The sequence below is a fragment of the Anguilla rostrata genome, chromosome 4, assembly GCF_018555375.3.
Source record: "Anguilla rostrata isolate EN2019 chromosome 4, ASM1855537v3, whole genome shotgun sequence".
NCBI classification, from domain to species: domain Eukaryota; kingdom Metazoa; phylum Chordata; class Actinopteri; order Anguilliformes; family Anguillidae; genus Anguilla; species Anguilla rostrata.
The window spans coordinates 28,141,398-28,159,197 of record NC_057936.1 but is presented as its reverse complement, the minus strand read 5'-3'; the positions used below and the strand labels follow the sequence as shown (position 1 = coordinate 28,159,197).

Genomic DNA, 17,800 nt, shown 5'->3' with positions numbered 1-17,800 from the left:
GTTAGGATTCAAAACATGAAGTTATGAATACAACATTTAGGATGTAAGACCAGGAAGCATTTCATTTTGTAACAGTTTAGTTAGAAGAAAGTTTAGCATAGTTATCTTGCTTTAAGGCATTGTAATGTTTATATGGGCTCTGTCTTATAATCATTACAATTACAGATGCTTCAGCAATTAAAAACGTTTTCCACTTCAAATATCTTTTCCATTCTCCACTGTTGCGGTGTCTACACCTTTAAATCTCCCTGAACTCCGCCCAGGAGCACATACACACCGGTGGGGAATACATAAACACTGAACTTTTGAACTAGCAGGAGATCTTCTGGGGATCAGCTGATATGCTACTCCAGCTGTACGCTCCAATTGACTTTCCTACACTTAATATGCAGATTATGCATGATATGCATTAATATTAGAAATCCATTGCTACAAGGGGAAGCAGTATAAAGTGGGCAATTTAGATCCTATCGGATTGAATGAGAACTTTGGAAGACTCATGATACAAACAAATTTCATTGTTCACAATTTTATTTTCTGGGGCAAAAATGCATTATATTGTATTTTGTTCCATAAAGGTTTTACACATTCACCCAGGGCTGTACACGCCTTTGGGTGGTGACATTGGATGAATATTTCATATACCAGTTTGTTTAGACATTAAACCTTCCCAACTTTAGAGGAAATAGACCTGCTGATAAAAATAAATTATGCTATTCTCAAAAAAAGACTGCTGTCCCTTTTGTTACTGGAAACCGTGGGAACCAAGTTATTTACTGCTACGCACAAATGTCATTGACAGAGGTAATGATAAATAAAGGTTTTGGTTCTCCCTTGGAACCTGAAGCTGCATTTTGTGTAATGTTCCCAATCAGAGTAATACATATAAAACGAACCCCCTGCGTCCACTGCTCTTTCATGAGTCAGTGTTTGCTACTTGTGTTGCAGAATAAGTGTTGCTTAGGACGGATGTTTGTGAGACGTCTCTTTCCGCTTTGAGCCGATCTGATTGAATGTAATGGAAAGGCAGGGGAAAAACAAGGTGTGCTGTGAAACAACGTGTTTACATTGCACAGCCAGGTAGCATCTGGCATGCTGGAAATTAAGACAGGTGGGAATAATAATTAACAAAAAACACTTGCTACATGCTTATAAGCTAGATGCTCCTCTTTTGTTTCCACAGACAAAGCTATCCCATCAATCTGCAAACAGCTATCTGGATTACATGGTGGAACTAAGTGAAACAGTGGGGAAATCAACTAGGCAACAGTAAGTAAATCAATGTAATTATCAATGGTGGTTCATACATCAAGTCCATTTACATAACAGGGTTAATACAAATTTAATTTCAGCCTTTTTATGACCTTTTTGAACTCTTGACAATGTTGCCAAGTGCATTTGATCATCCCATTAAGATTAAATGTGCTCTACTCTGTATCTACTTTCACTCATGTGGTAATGCATTAAACTAGCTGCACCTGTTCTGCAGGAGTTCAGAGATGGGAGAATCATCAGCGCCTGTTGTTTTATGGCATATGGTGGGGCTTAAAGCTTGTCTACAGCAGTACAACCAATAGATGTTTTACTGAATTAAAACATGTATTAACCATTTTAACATGTGCTCTATACAGTGCAACTTTATTTTTGAGACCACATTAGGGTTGTATGCAAAAGTTTGACTTTACAGATTCAAGAGAACAAACTATTGTGAAAATGGCACATGCACCCTGTCAGTTAGTACTTTGTAGCACTGTAAAATCCTCTCTTTTTTTGGATTTTACAATGATACAAAGTTATACATAGAACTCTATGTCCTACTCAGGACAGTACAAGCTTGGGGGAACATTTTCCTGATTTAAATTGAATGATATTGTTTGTCTAAACTGTGCCATTAAATTCAAATGAGATTAACTGAATAAACATGTACTTGTGTGCGGTCCAATAAGTGAATAAAATGCTGTGTATAGTGGTGTATGTCTGCATTGTGCTGATGTTAATAATTCAAGAGAATGTGAATTTGGCTGAGAGGAAAGGCTAAATATATATGGCACTGCTTGGTCTTTTTTATACATTTTAATAATAACAAAAATATAGGACATAGTAATGACTTCACTTTTTGGAAGACATAAGATAGGTATATCTGTGTGTGTGTGTGTGTGTTTGTGCGTGCGTATGTGTGTGTGTGTGTGTGTGTGTGCATGTGCGCGCATGTGTGTGTGCGCATCATGAGAGCCTCCTGAGACCCAATTCATTTTTGTCCCCTATAGGGGACATGTGTCTGGTCTTAATCATATATTCTGCTATCCTGAAATCTAAACTACAAGGGACATTCAATAAAAATAAAAATAATATTTTTGAGATTTTTTGAAAAGACACTATTATGTTTTTGTTTTTTTAATTCTGGGTTTGTGTGTGTGTGCACACATTAATGTTTGTATGTTCTTCTTTGTGCCCTTCAGCTGTATACTCTAAACAAATCTCCATTTTTCAGTTTCAGTGCACACTATACTTTCTTCCCATTGAAATATAAATGACACATACAGGCATCTATTTAAATGGAAGTAAATTTAAATAGGTACCTGTAAGTACATACATTCTGTAGGTCGTGAACTTGTCTTGACTAATGTATGTTTGCCTTGTACTATCAGAATAAAAGATTGGCATTACAGCTCAGACATTATCTGATTTAGCAATTATTTAAACCTCTTTTAGGTTATCCACAGATGATGTCACACGATGGTCAGAGTCCTTTGACGCACTTCTCTCCCACGAGCGTAAGTTCTACCAAAGTTAAAATTTACTTTCAGGTTATACATTTTTCTGTATTATTATTTTCTGTGTCATTATACAGCTGTAGGCTGCCAATAATTACAGTGTAAGATTGTAGTTTTATGATGAAATTGTTGACTATATTAATTAAAATATGTAAGTAGAAGATCTGATGTGTATAATGTGATATGAAACAAAATGAGGATTTAAGTGTACAGTATACATTTTGGAGGATAGGATGATTTACATTTGTCAATTTTTTTATTGTAAATGCTTCTGTAAAACAAGACATCTTCATCCATGTGGTAATTAAAGCACACACTCACACCCAAAGCCAGAAGATTTATGTTTTCACATAGTTTGCATAGATGAGGACAAATCGGTTGATGAGTATAGCACTACAGCATAGATTATTTTTTTCTGGAGAGCATGTCCATATACACTGCCCACAACAGTTCATTCTCTTGGGCACAAATATGCCTCTGGCAGGTTAGGTCTTCTTTGTGCGCGGGTTACTACACATGTTGGATAAACCACATCAAGCACTTTTTTCTCCGGAAAAAAATTATATATATATGTGCCACAGTGTAGATGATAATAAAACAGATTATGCTCATCTTGTACGCAATGTGCTTAATGTAAATTTAGCACAGCCAATCAGAACACTTGGTTGTAACTGTGCCAGTACATTACACACCAAATGACCGATTTAACTTGATCACAGACTGCGGAAACATCAGTTAGAACAGCTTGTATATGAATCATACTGGAAGCCAGACAAACACCACAACTAGCTTAGCACTTCCATATACAGTATAAAGCATATAGTACCAAATGGCTGACAAAAAGCTTGCTTCAGACATTTAGGGCCATATTTACTGAGCATACCATAAATTGCTGTCGGTGCCACAAAATTCTACGTCGCCACATATTTTAAATTTGGTGGAGTATTTCTTAACACTGGTTATGTAAATAATGCACTGCCGGTATTTAAGATGCATCTTTCATATGGCAGGGAGAAACATTATTGTACCACTACATCAAGCCGGGTTTTGGACAGGTGTCAGGATCCATGGATGGACTGGATAGGCACTGTCATCTTTAAATGTTAACACATATCATTAGTAAACCTTCAGAACACTGTTTTAATATTTCATATTTAATTCTGTATTCAATAGCCAACCATTTCCACAGTCATTGTCCCTCAATTCTTCTAATAGGCAACTGTTCCTAAAGATGGAGTCTTTTCAGAAACGGGGAGAGTCACCATAAACGCTTCATAAATGTAACACGGTCAATAACTTAATGTGCAATGCGGCTATCATAGCCACTTCAGGTTTGTACATTTCAGTCCTCTACGGCCTCCAAAAGGAATGGAGCGATGTAATAACCTTTGCGGGAAATATTTTTTTCAAACAGTTCCAGGAGTAATTTTCAGGTGGAAGGCTTTATTTTTATATGTAATAAATCAAATCATAGATATATATATATTTTTAAAGTCCTTAAAAATTTAATTTGGTTTTCAGAGTGTATTCTAGCAGGAATAGGATGCTAGGTGACAAAAAAAAGTGATTTGCATAAATGTAACAGCTGTCACTGTTATGCTGCTGCCACTGAGTTGCTATAACAAACAACACGCATTTTTGTTGCTGTATGTTTACAGAATGCCATTCAAAGAGAAAACGAGAGGGCTGGTATGCAGGGAGATCATGGAGAGGGCTTCAGATTTGGAGATTAGGGACAAAATGTTGAAAACCATCTACACGTAGTGTTCCTTTGGGAGACCTTAGGCCTTTTAAATGGTGTTTTATTATGTATTAAAGAAATTAATTTTACTCACCAATGTGTTTGTTAGTTCAGTGTTTAATACTAAATGTGATCAGCTAATTTGCTTGCATTAGCCTCATCTTCTGGATGCTCCAAGTGATTAATGGAAAAGAAACAGCCACCTGGTCACAGGCATTTACAATAAGCACACACCAGGTTGGTCTTTGGAGTGGGCTATTTTGTTTGGCAAAGTTTACCTGGGTGTTAAGAAACAAACAAAAGAAGCTTTCCTTGTCTATTTGAGCATTACCACGACTCACGTCATGGTAAGTTACAAAGTTGCTTATGCATCAATATTTACACACAGTTTTTTTAAAAGAATAAAACGCCATGCTTCATAATCTGAGGTTGTGCCTGGTCTCAATTGGAAATCAGTTTCCTTGATTAACATTATGCACATTGTAGGGCGTTTTCATTTACTGTTACAATTATTTCGCATCTCTGATACAATTCTACTGACTAGGTGATAATTGTATCCAACTTGATTAAGTTATAAATGTATTTGAAATGGCAAATGACTAGACTACTGATATGTCAAAACTGTTTAAAGTAAAATTGCATAGTGCTAGGGTAAATATTTTCCGAATACATTAGCAAAATCCGAAAACGGTTACATTTATGGTGACTGTCCCATACTCTAACACGCTGATGATGTCTCTTCTTATGAATGGCCATGCTGGTCTTGTGCGAGAAAAAAGTTAACACCGCAGACAGAAAACAGACGCAATTACCTTTGCCACAATGGCCACCAGTCATGATAAATCATCTGTAGCAGGTCATATGCATAAATTTCTATTTTCTCCTCATATAGTTTTGCGCTCTAACATCAGAATGCTTTAAAATACATATGCATTAACCCAAACATGCACATTTTAGGGATGCTGTCTTTTTTTATTTCTTTAACCAGTGCAAACCTTTAATAAGGCATTTTAGTAAATATACGGAAGTATGGAAAAAAATGCTGTTTGTCTTGTTAGTGTTTATAAAAGCTCCAAAAATCTTTTGTAAATATGGCCAATTTGGTGGTTGCAAATGGAGAATGACAAGGAACATCGGAATTCCAATATTTTTAATGTGGGCAAGGTGTTACATAACTGCCACTAGGTTATAGAGTATAGTCACCTTTTCATTTTATAATACATTTTCAAATTTTCATTTTCAAATAAATATGTAGTTATATCATATGCTGACAATGTACAAGTGTCATCCTTGAAAAGAAAAAATAACAGTACTGTTTGTTCTAGGGGAATTAAGTGTGGACACATTGACCGCATGCTCACCTCTTTATTGCCTTTTGATTTAATTTCAGAGGAGAACACCATTATTGCATTTGCTTTTCTATTTCACTGAGCCTTACTGTTTGTACATGATGTTTCAATTGTACTTTTACAATCTGTTCTGAATTGTGATATACCTTGCCATTTCTCTTTGCAGATAATTGATCATTAATCATTTTTTATTGTAGCTGTCTTCAGTAGTGTTGTGCATTTATTTATGAAAATGAAAATGTTACACTTGCCTGTACAATTCAGATCCCATGGCTGTAATAAGAAATCCACCAATCCACCATATTCTCAAAAATCTCATTTTCTTTCAGACCTGAAAAAGTGCCCTTGTTCATTTTTGTATACATTTTATATTTTAACCCTTTGACGAGTAGGTTTTTTGGAAAGTCAGTGTTCTAGAACTCCATTGCTTTCAATTATCAGTCATGATTGTTATATCAGCATTAGAAAGTTAAGGTAAGAACATTCTAATGTTGGTGTAAGTTAAGAACATTCTAATCACATACTGTACAGTATTTGTAATCTTACAGGGTTTAAAGGGTTGATTATTAATTTACTCAATCTGTGATGCACCACACGTTATAAAAATGATTTTACAATAAAGACAATAGAGGGGCACATACACATACTTCATACTAAACTGTGACTTGGCTGACACAGTTATACAGACAACCAAAGGTACCATAAAACAAACCCTTCTTAAAGTCATGTGACACAGGGGATCTCTCAAGCTGGGAATGTTGTTTTTAGAGTCAGAAACAGTTTGTTCCAGGAACTTTCCCCAACCATAACATTAATTAACTGTCATGTGACATGATAAAATATGACTGAATAAAACAAATCTCCAATGTTGTTTTTAACAGACAAATGACATTTGAAAAGAAAACTTCCTACAAAAAGCTAGTGATGCAAACCTGACCAGATATTATCGAATATGCATATTTATATGATTTATGATAGTATGATAGTATGCAAGTATGCTCACTTAAGAGTAGGGGGTTAAAGTTAATTGTTGTTGATTGTTGTTTTAAGAATACACTTCCTGTTTATTTTAGATGGCTTGGCAGCCTTTAGAAAATTTCTCAAGACAGAGTTCAGTGATGAGAACATTGAGTTCTGGATGGCCTGCGAGGACTACAAAAAGATCACGCCTCCTGAGAAACTGGGGACCAGAGCCAATAAGATTTACGAGGAGTTTATCAATGTTCAAGCACCTAGAGAGGTAAACCTCATCATCTCATCAGCATCACAAGATTGAAGATGTTGAGTTACAGGGTAAAAACCATTTGAATCCTGAATCAGACCAGCACATCAACACAAATAGAATCATATTCATGGCATTTTCATGAAACTAATGCAATAAAAATGATAAAGCACTGGCTGCTGGGTGGCTCTTTCGGTTAAGGCACCGCACTCTGGTGCATGGATGAGCCTCGGATTAAATCCAGACTGTGCCAGTGGCAACTATGGCCAGTAGCTTCATAGGGTGGTGTGCAATTGGTGATTGCATCACCCAGGGTATGGGAGGGTTCAGATAGTTAGAGGCTGTGTTCATCGCTCTCTAGCAATGCCCACTGGATGCCTATGGACTCCATGTCAAAGCAGAAAATGAAAGGTCTTCCTCAGACTCCACTCTGTGTGAACATGGTTATAGTCTACAGAGTGGAAAAAAAGCAGCTAGTGACACTATGTGTATCGGAGGAGAACCACGGTTGTCTACACTCTCTAGAATGGGCAGTGAGGTTCGAGCATATGAATGCAGCAGCGGTCACAGATTGAAAATTCCATATTACAGTGAGAATTGGACATATGCAGGCTCACATTGCCATCAAATTTATAGGAAAAAAATGATAAAGCATAAAAGAAAAAGAAAATCATTTGTATAGCCATAAGGTAATAAACTCTGAGCTTATTAAAGGTTGATGGGCTGGTGATTAATTTTACTATTTATCTGGTCTTCAGATAAACATTGACTTTCATACCAGGGAGCTGACGAAACAGAACCTCGTGGAGCCATCAACATCCAGCTTCAGTGAGGCGCAGGCTCGAGTTTACATGCTGATGGAGAAGGATTCATACCCTCGCTTTATACGATCTAAGGTGTACATGGACTTACTGAATCAAACACAGACACAGTGTCAAAGTTCTGTTTTGTGCTCTGAATAACATTATTTTAATTTCAGAACTTCTAAAAGACAAAATAGAACCGTGCTGTTATCACATTAACTTCTATGTCAATACAAAAGTAACAACGGAAAAAGCACAGTCACTAGAACACATTTTTAATGGTTTTTGCAATTTGGTCAAAACAAAACACACCTTTCCCGAATAGTCTGTCACCATATCACAATGAGGAATGTTTTTTCCATGGAAAGATATATTGGTGGAAATCAAGGTCCCAGCCAATAAACATGCGTAATTTCACTAAGTGGTTGACATCTGATTGGTTAGGCAGTAGTAAATTTACTACTGCCTGACCAATAAAATGCATAATTTCACTAAGTGGTTGACATCTGATTAGTCAAGCAATAGTAAATTTACCTCCAGAATTTACCTGCATCTGTTTGGCTCATACATTTAGTAAATATTAATACCTCATTGCTGCAGCAACCATGAGAAAATAAGACTGGCGCTTCCTTGAAATGACATTCTACTGTCATGGTAAATAAACTGCTAATTTCTAAGGTCTGGGAGATATCTTTAGAGAGTGCAGTTCTCAGACAGTTTTAATATGAGCTCAAGAGAAGACAGGAACTGCACAGTTTCAAAGTTCTGCTCCGGATTTTAATCATCTTATGGATGACATAGGTTACAGGGAGTTTTTATATGAAGTACAATTGTAGCATTCGGTCCTCCAGAGGGACGAATTGGTCTCGGCTGCGCCAGCTAGTGGAGAGAGCACACGCACCTGGGTTGAGTTAGGTAATCAGCCCAGGTGCTTAAAGGTGTGCTGCTCTCCACAGTTCGGGGCCGAGACCGGGAGCTAACACCAGGAGCTAACACCGAGCGAGTTTCTTTATTTGAGTTGCGTTCAATTTCAGTTTTGTTTCTTTTAACAAGATGGGGAAAAAGTGAACCCCTACTGAAAAGTCAGAGGAGCTGGTCTGCTGAAAAGCAGTCCAGCTACAGAGTGGGGAACTGAAATAGTTGTCACTTTGTTTTACTTTCTTTTGTCTTTGTTATTTAAGCTTGTTGTTTGAGTTTATTGGTTTTGCCCGGAACCCATGAGGGGGAAGGGTGAAGGTGTCCGTTAATTTTATTTTGTGTTTGAGTGGGTGGCGCTCTCTCTCTCCATGCGACTGACAACGGTGTTCCCCGGCACTGCCGCATCTCCTTCCCAAGGGTGTCACACTGGCATGTGACAACAATATTAAATTACATTACTCTGGTTAGTCAGCAGGGCATCAGTTGATATTGCAGTAGTTGGTTATGTGTCAGATTGCAAGGGAATTCTGAAAAGTACTTTGCTGACATTTTATATTTAAAACATTTCATTAGGTGGAAAGACAAATCCTTACCTTCATCAGCCAGCCCCAGCATTATCGTTTCTGACTTTCTCCATATGGCCAGGCCTGTTGGGGTGAAAGACCATACAATACTCCATAATGAGGAAAAGATAGAGGATGCGATGGGAGAAAAAAGGCATTGCCATGAAATTGCAGAAACAATGTTAAGAAGTACAATAGCATGAGCTAGCAAACCTGCATGTCATTGGACTGTGGGAGGAAACTGGAGTGCCCACAGGAAACCAATGCAGACACACGGACACACAGGACAACATAAAAACTCCACACAGAAAGGCCCCAGGATTTGAACCAAGGACCCACCATACCACCATGTCACCCCACAACTCAAGCAGTTTAACCAATTTTATTTTAATCTGCCACCAAACTAGATACGATAGAACAATGCACTTGTGTGCGCTGTTGGTTGATTTTAACACAGAATATTTATGGAATAGAAACACGTTGTATAGACAAATTGTTTACAACCTTTTTTTAATGCATTAGCTGCCTTTGTTTGCTGAACATTAAAATCTTTTTGTAGATTACCCACAGGGGTTCCTGCTCAAGTTAACTTGGCAGTAAAACTGCCTTTTAATGGTGACCTGTCATTGCAGTATTATCAGGAATCTAATTTAAAATGATGTGATCTGCATTTTAGTGATTGTGGTCCAAGGTTATTACATTACATGTTTGGTTTGATTTAATGCTATACTGAAAGCAAGCAACCCACATTAGATGAGGTAAGGGTGCTGTTTTATTATCATGCATTTATAGCCATTGCATAAAATGCATGAGAAGTGCTTCAAACAGATATTGTTTAAGTAATTATTTCCCTCAGGGTGGTTCAGTATGCATCAATACATGTCAACCAATATGGTCTTTTCGGGCAGTAATAATTTTGTAATGCCAACCATTTAACTATGTGCAAGCTCAAATGTAAATGTATATATGATACCTGTGAAAATTTTCAAAAGAAATTAGGATATACTAAATAACTAAAATAACCTTTACTCTGAAAATCATGTTTTGAATGACCAATATTTAGTTCGCATTCATTATTGCAATAATAGATTTTCTTTAAATCTCAAACTATGCTCCAAATACTATAGAAAAAAGAAACAACAACTTTAGTTAATTGCTTTATTACTAAAATGCAGAATAAACAATTTGAAATTACATTCATTTTAACATTTTTGACATTTACATTTTAATTTGATTAAAACAGTGGGGATTTTAAAGTTGGTGACAAAGAAACAAATTATTTCAGCACAAGCTGGTCTGATGGAATCCTGAAAAAATGGTTTTATTCAATCACACAGGGCCTTCTGGGAGATATGTGCAATCCTGTGCAAAGTCAACAGTGGGATGCCTTTATCGTGATGCAATATACACATTCACGTCTTTTTTCTCAGGTGCGATAAATTGCAACAAATGCGCTCATCGTGCACCCTCTACTGTTGTTGTGATGTAGTCCATCCTACACTGTACTGCTAATAGATAATAGACAATAATAGAATACTGTAGTTTTAGCATTTATTTAGCTTACAACCACATGTATTAGGATTTTGGATTTATAAAGCAATCATATCCCATATGGAATAAATATATACTTTTATTGACATCAGTGGCAGCTGGTGTGCTGAAAATAGACCAGGAGGAAACTGGTCATTGGTCTTGATCTGTTTGCATTAATTTTCCTATTGACAAGTGTGCTAACAATCTGAATAATTGATTGGCAGGGACATACACAGCTTCTTTTGTCACATCATGTTAGGGAGATTAAACAATAAATTTAGTAGGAAATAAGTTTCAATAAGTACACTTAGCAAAAAAAATGCACTACTCTGTTAACTACCATGTTAGCTTTCAGCACAACCTGCAATAAAAGCCAGCAAAAAACCTGCACTGCAAGATCATTTAAATGACAAAATCTGCACATTGCAGATCTTTGAAGTGAATATTCTCTGAGTGTGAGTTTGGTAAGCAAAAAGTAAATGTAGCAACAATTTTAAATAAGGTTTATAATATGTGCACAATTTTGCGATGTAAATAAAAATGTATTTTCCTCATCCAGTAGCCTAATGGAGAAAAACTGTCTGATGGTATTTAGTAGTATTTTGTGAATTATTTGCTGTATTGAACAAAAAAAAATTTATACTGTAGGTCCATAATACTAAACATTTCTATATTACCATACAAAACAATTACCCCCCAAATTCAACATGAAGAACAATTAATATATTGCAAAGTGTGCAACAGAAAGTTCATAAAGTAAAAACCCGCTCTCCTAAGGAAGGAAAAGAGGGATTTACAGAAAAGGGGCCACACTAAAATTATCATTTAGCCCACGCTACAATCCTAGTTTAGCCCTTTGGGTCCAAATGTACATAGTCCACATACCCACAAAGCTTCTCTGCACAGTAGGATGTTGTCAATTTCACCTTGTCTCCAAGATGTTTTTACTTGTTCTATTCCAATAAACTATAATGGTGACACACTGTACTTTGCCTTTTCAAAATGTAGGGCAATAGGACTCTTTCGGTCTTCATTTCTCTTTTAACCTTAGTTTTTTCAGTTATACTTCAAGCTTACCAATACAATGTTCATGTACTGTGTGATAAATGGATGGGATGAGAATCAAAGAATAAAGAATGTCCAAAAATATATTTTTGTGTATAATTAATCATAGCACACTGTCTGTATTAGAATTTGGCTTTATTCAATTGTCAATATATATGTTTAAAAAATGTTCAACTTAAGTTAACTGCAAATGCAACTGCAGAATCCAGGTCAAAAATATAACCAGGCCACAACTATACATCTGACCACTTCATCTACTTTCATATTTGAGATAATTAGAGTAAGAACCCACAGATAAAAGGATGTACTCTTTGCAGAAGGCACTGCATTGTAATGTTGCGTATGTAGGACATCCTATTCTACACTTTTTTTCTTTTTTCTTTTGATCAACAATGTATCCCTCCAGCACACTATAAATTCAAATGACCGGTTATTTTCATGCGATATGTAATCTTTTGTGTGTTCCATTGCCCTTGCCTGTGTGTTTACACAAAGTCAGGCATTAATTATGCAACAATGATTGTGACTCCAGTTGGCAGTACATTTTCATGAGATGTATTTCTTTTCTAGGCACTGTTTTCACATATAGTTAGGGCACTAATAATAATATTAACTGTTAAGCAATCATTATATGTTATGTTACATCATGAAGGCATCTGTTTTATTTTGGGGTTTTTTTGGAAAATTTTGAGTATCCTGGCTCCAACATTTCTTTCAAGATGGATGTATACAGCATCTGACAGTATAATCTTATGCTTTTTGTAAAACCTATTTATTGAACAACTTAGGCAGATTTGTCTGATGTGATCCAATCATTTTGCTGCTCAGGTTCACAATTTGGTTTGGTCTGGTTATTTATTTATTTTTTTTAATTGCCATTCAAGGAAAACAAACAGAAAGATTACCCTGTCTGGATTGCCCCCTCGTTTTAACTCAAGCCTGAAAACGACATACCTAAAATAAAATAGTTACTATTCTTGAAACCTTTTGACTATAGGCATATATCTTGGTCTCTTCTGAAAGATAACGAATGGGAGTTTATTTTTCCAAGAGTCAAAAGTACTCTAAATATGGCTAAAAGAAAGTAACAGAAGCTCAAACACAGTGAAAGTTTTTTTTTGAAAAGATGATTTTATTGAATGTATACAGATGCTTGTGCCTGGTGGGTTCAGAAACACAATGGAGTCAGAGCCACAATGCTGGAAAAATTATTGTTCAAATCTGATGACAGTACCACCAACAATTAGAATTCTCTAATTTTTTCTAAGCTGTCAAGGCAGGTTTGCAAAAGGCCATTTGGAGACTCCAAAAAGACATTTGGTAATAAAGTGATATTGATAGTGTTCAGAGGTGTAAACTTCTGTATATTGTATACTATACGTTAGTGGAAGATGTGTGCTGAAATCACCTCACTTTTCCCCCTGTGTCATTCACCCCCACCCCCTCCCTCTCCTTCTGACCCTAGCCCCCCTGATTTACATTTTTGTCAAGTACCCCACGAGCATCAACATGTCAAATGCATCCCACAACTTCACATGGCATATTTATTATTCAAAATCAGGCCTGCAGCGTATTTATAAGCATACTGAATAATAATCAATTAATTTTGAGAATGCATTTAGATGCTCACTGATATAAAAGGATCAAGTCCTTCACTGAACATGCTCTCTGCTGTGGAGTCACAGCTATTCTCAAACAGTCTCCAAATTTCAAATCTTCTGTTCAGATTAAGGCAATGCAAAATAAATTTTTCTTGTAAAACAACAACTTTTTTAGGCATAAAGCCTAATGTTTTCAGCGTGCGTAATGCAAAAATGGACAGTTTGTCTACACTGGAGTACTACTAAACTATGAACTGTTAGAAAAGTAATTTCAGTGGCTTTTTAGTCATCTCTATAATATCTCGAAATTGCCTGGCTGTGTACTGGCCAGAACTTATACTCTCCAGGTCGAGTCATTGCTAGCGCATGGTGGGTCCCATTGGCCATACTGAGGGACTGCTTGGCCAGTACTTTTCCGCGAAGCTTGTTGGTAGGCTCATCTTGTTTGCAAGAGTCTATACAAACAGGAGATCATAACATTCCTATGTACACTATGTACTTTCAGCGTGTACAGTGATGTAGGGTTTCATTTGACGCAATTTCCTCTACCGCACAGCCAACCAGAGGGAAATATTTGCGTGGTTTCGACAGTAGTTCCGAATGTAGGACAGCAGAGTGTCATTTTATCTCATAAGGAGACCTTCCATTCTACTGCGCTGATGGCTATAGAGAAATTGCACTTCACGTCACGCCATGCATTTCGAGGAGACTCACCATCTTTAGAGGAACGCTTAACCCTGTGATTCGAAGATAACATTTGTACTTGAAAAAAGCAAAGCCATTATGTATTTGTTAGCTTTCACTGGACCACAAACTCCACTCTGACAGACTATGGACTGGCATGCTGTGCATCCTTGACATGTTCTACGTTAACAGCTAAAATGAGTTTAATTTCTTCACAACCAAGTCCCCTAAGTAGAGCAAAAGCCAGTTGCAAGATTTAGTCAGCAGCTGCAGCAGTGGCAGTACATAATTATTGCATTAAATAGTGCATCCCATAACAATATATACAAGTAAATGTGTGTAGTATATTGGTTTTACTGTATGAATACTAAATTAAGTGGCCTTTTATTGCCTGGGGCTCAAGCTATCCTTCTTTTTTTTCTTTTTTTTGAGGTAAGGACACAACAGACATAGTGTCAAATAAAACATAAAAACCTTCCATACATATGAATTGCGTAGCAGTTTAAACTAAGTTACATTCATGGTAAATCATTGCATTTAGCATACCTAAAACCAATGTACACAATGCCATTTTCAAAAGTCCCCCCCCCCTTTTTTTCTGCAAACACCAATTATTACATGTCAAAGGATTGCTGGAAATGTCCAGAACACCTAGCGTAAGCATCTTATAACTTACCAGTATGCACTTCTAGTAAAGACGATTTATGTAATAGTATGTCAGTTTTGGGAATGTTGTTCTCATCTGTTCAGATACACAGCATTTTATGCCAGGACTTTTCTTCACAAACAAACTAATTTATTGCATATAGACATTAATCGATATCCAGTGACCCCTGCTGGTAGATTGGGCACCCGTAGACTATATGTCAAAGCCGCATATGAAAGTCATCCTCTGACTTCGCTCAATGTAAGCTTAGTTACAGTCTGCTGTATGAAAATAAGTAGCTGGTGACACCACATTTCAGGGGAGAAACCGCAGGAGTCTACGCTCTCCTACTGAATGGACAGGATTCCTCAAAGTGTTGTACATATATCTGCATAATCTCCAATTCTCACCTGAGTGAAACAAATTGTAATGATGATAGATAAGTTGGGAGCCCATTCATTAGACCATCACAGGGAATGCCATGACTGACAGCAATAAGTCTTAAAATATAACCATTCAAAATCTAATTAAAGTTTGTACAAAATACTTTGAAATTACTATAGTGTAAACATAAACATTAATTCTTAATATAATTATACAATAGTTAATTTCATTTTATTTTTATTGTTTTTGAATATGTACATAATTTAAATTACATTAAGGTATAAACATTTTAAATAATGACGGCCTTCTGTCACAATAACTTGTAGGCCAGATTGTAACTGTAAAATAATGTACAATATAGCTGCAAGCAACAGTAATGGGGTTTGAAGCTCACATCCCAGAAATGGACAGAGAAACCATCATAGAACACAGACAAGATAGACAAATCTGCAAAGGTTTCCTTGGTATTGGACAGGCACTTGGTAAGTAATGGCTAATTTTGTGTTTGGCCGCAACCTTTTGATGTGTTTATGAAACAAGGACAAAAATATGTTTTTTCTGTGGCTTGAAGTACTGCACCTGATTTCCGGGACATATTCCCTGTCCTACATTACTGTAATTCAAAACATTATGTCGGATATTGACCTTAAAAAAATGATGTGCAGACTTCAAGGCCATTCAAACTTGTTGCTAGGAAACTATGACTTAACCACATCGTGTGGGAACAAGAAAAGTGAGTGCCAGCATCTTTTCAAAACATTTCAACATTTTAAAAAACATGTGCTTCCCCTAGTATAAGTAGTCTAACTGTCATACCATTGTCAAACTGTGCCACCTAGTCCAATGTATTTCAGAAAATTAGTAGGTTTTGTTAGAGGGCAAGAAATACAGTAGAATCATGTATAACTATATTTTGGTTTAGGGAGGTTTTCCTGCTGTCAAAGGACAACAGGAAAACCTCCCTAAGAAAATAAACTGCAAAACAACATCTCCACGGGGATACACTTCCAAGCAGAGCACAGTGTATAAACAGCAGGAAGAAATTTTACAATTACATTAAGGTATAAACATTTTAAATAATGACGATCTTCTGTGGCAATAACTTGTAGACTGTAAATGTAAAATAATTTTAAATATAGCTCCAAGCAACAATTATGGGGTTTGAAGCACACTAAATGGAATAGAGAAAACATCATAGAACACGGACAAGATAGACAAATAGCCACATGTGCAAAGGTCTCCTAGGTATTGGACAAGCAGTTGGTAAGTTTTATGGCTAATTTCATGTTTGGCCACAACCTTTCGATGTGTTTATGAATCAAGGACAGGGTTTCCCCCAGAAAAGTTGTTAGGCCCAGTGGCAAGTATCTTTTGATGGGGGCTGGCGGCCGGCGGCCAAGTGTCTTTTTTGACAGGGGCCCGGCGCGGGCCAGCAAAAGACTGATGGCAGCATTAAGGTAGGGCCCTATAGTTTCTGTGATAACAGAATCACGGATGGAATCGCGGAATTGAGAATTTAAAAAAGTTATAACACAGATTTCATAGGGCCCTACATTAAGTCAATGCTAAAAGCTGACTGGAGATTTGAAAATATAACTACGTAATGTGAATGTTATAAAAAGTCATTTATTCAACACACATTTAAAAAATCAACAACTAGCCTATTTACAGCATAGCAGAGTCCTGCAAAGAATCTGACAACAATGTACAGTCTTGGAATGCTCTGTTTTCAACAACAACAAAAGAAATTAAATTAAATAAATAATATCAAAGTTTTTGCACTCTACAAAAAACTTTTATTCGAGTCCTGATTGGCTACTGTATCTTACAACAAGCCTTGGGATGCTGGGCACATTTAAACATTTAAAACTGCCTAAATAAATTCAAAATAAATTATAAACTCAAAAATGCCATCTAACCTGTGCTCGTTCAAATGATAAAATCTGCGTATTCCAGATCTATGCCATGAACATTTTCGGAGTGTGTACGTTTATCCAGCTTTTAATATGCTAATGTCGATTGAAATGTGCACAATTTTGCGACGCAAATAGAATGTTTTTCTCGTCTAAACTAATTGAGAACTATCATATTTAGTAATATGTCATTTCTAATCAAGTACAATAATTAAAAACAAGTTGACACCAATAATAACGTTAATCAGTTTAAGGGATTTTCTGCCTGCTCATTTTTCAGCTCAGCACCCGTCACTAGGGCACCCAGTGGTTTTCTTTCACTTTAAAAACAAGACCAGGTCAAAACCTAGTATACGGTTTTGAGGACTGTCCCACTATTGCGGTCCAGCCATAGACCGTATAAAAATATGGACGAAGTGCTTCGTGACATCACCCACTGATTTGCTATGGTTAGTGCTCACAGGCGCATGAAGCTCAAACTAGGGCGCAGCCACTTTGCCCGTTGCAACCAACGCAAGCGCAGTGGAGCGAAAGAGTGGAGTCCGCATCTACAGGAAAATCCACCCCGACTACCTTACATGGTAATTAGACACGCCCATGTCTG

At 36.7% G+C, this 17,800-nt stretch overlaps 1 protein-coding gene and 1 long non-coding RNA gene across 3 annotated transcripts in view; one reads left to right on the top strand and one right to left on the bottom strand.

Moving 5' to 3' along the window:
* LOC135253118 (uncharacterized) overlaps positions 1-17,800 on the bottom strand; it is a 96,203-nt gene that overhangs the window by 66,842 nt on the left and 11,561 nt on the right. The window contains exon 2 of the long non-coding RNA XR_010329539.1: positions 9,401-9,454. This is a non-coding gene — a long non-coding RNA (uncharacterized LOC135253118). The remainder of the gene's footprint in view (positions 1-9,400; positions 9,455-17,800) is intronic.
* On the top strand, positions 1,167-8,568 carry LOC135253117 (regulator of G-protein signaling 8-like). 2 transcript variants are annotated; one of them, XM_064332015.1, is made up of 4 exons: positions 1,167-1,269; positions 2,713-2,774; positions 6,938-7,104; positions 7,845-8,568. In XM_064332015.1, the coding sequence occupies exons 1-4, from the start codon at positions 1,226-1,228 to the stop codon at positions 8,046-8,048; spliced, it is 477 nt and encodes a 158-aa protein (XP_064188085.1). In that variant the 5' UTR covers positions 1,167-1,225; the 3' UTR covers positions 8,049-8,568. The 2 variants fall into 2 exon arrangements, 1 of the variants encoding a protein (XP_064188085.1); XR_010329538.1 differs by lacking the exons at positions 6,938-7,104; positions 7,845-8,568 and adding an exon at positions 4,433-6,913 and having other exon boundaries at positions 1,194-1,269.

Bases quoted from the DNA above. Each gene is read 5' to 3' on its own strand.
- LOC135253117 (XM_064332015.1), top strand. From the start codon at position 1,226: ATGGTGGAACTAAGTGAAACAGTGGGGAAATCAACTAGGCAACA. The intron at 1,270-2,712 runs GTAAGTAAATCA...AACCTCTTTTAG, and splicing joins GGGAAATCAACTAGGCAACA to GTTATCCACAGATGATGTCA. The intron at 7,105-7,844 runs GTAAACCTCATC...TCTGGTCTTCAG, and splicing joins ATGTTCAAGCACCTAGAGAG to ATAAACATTGACTTTCATAC.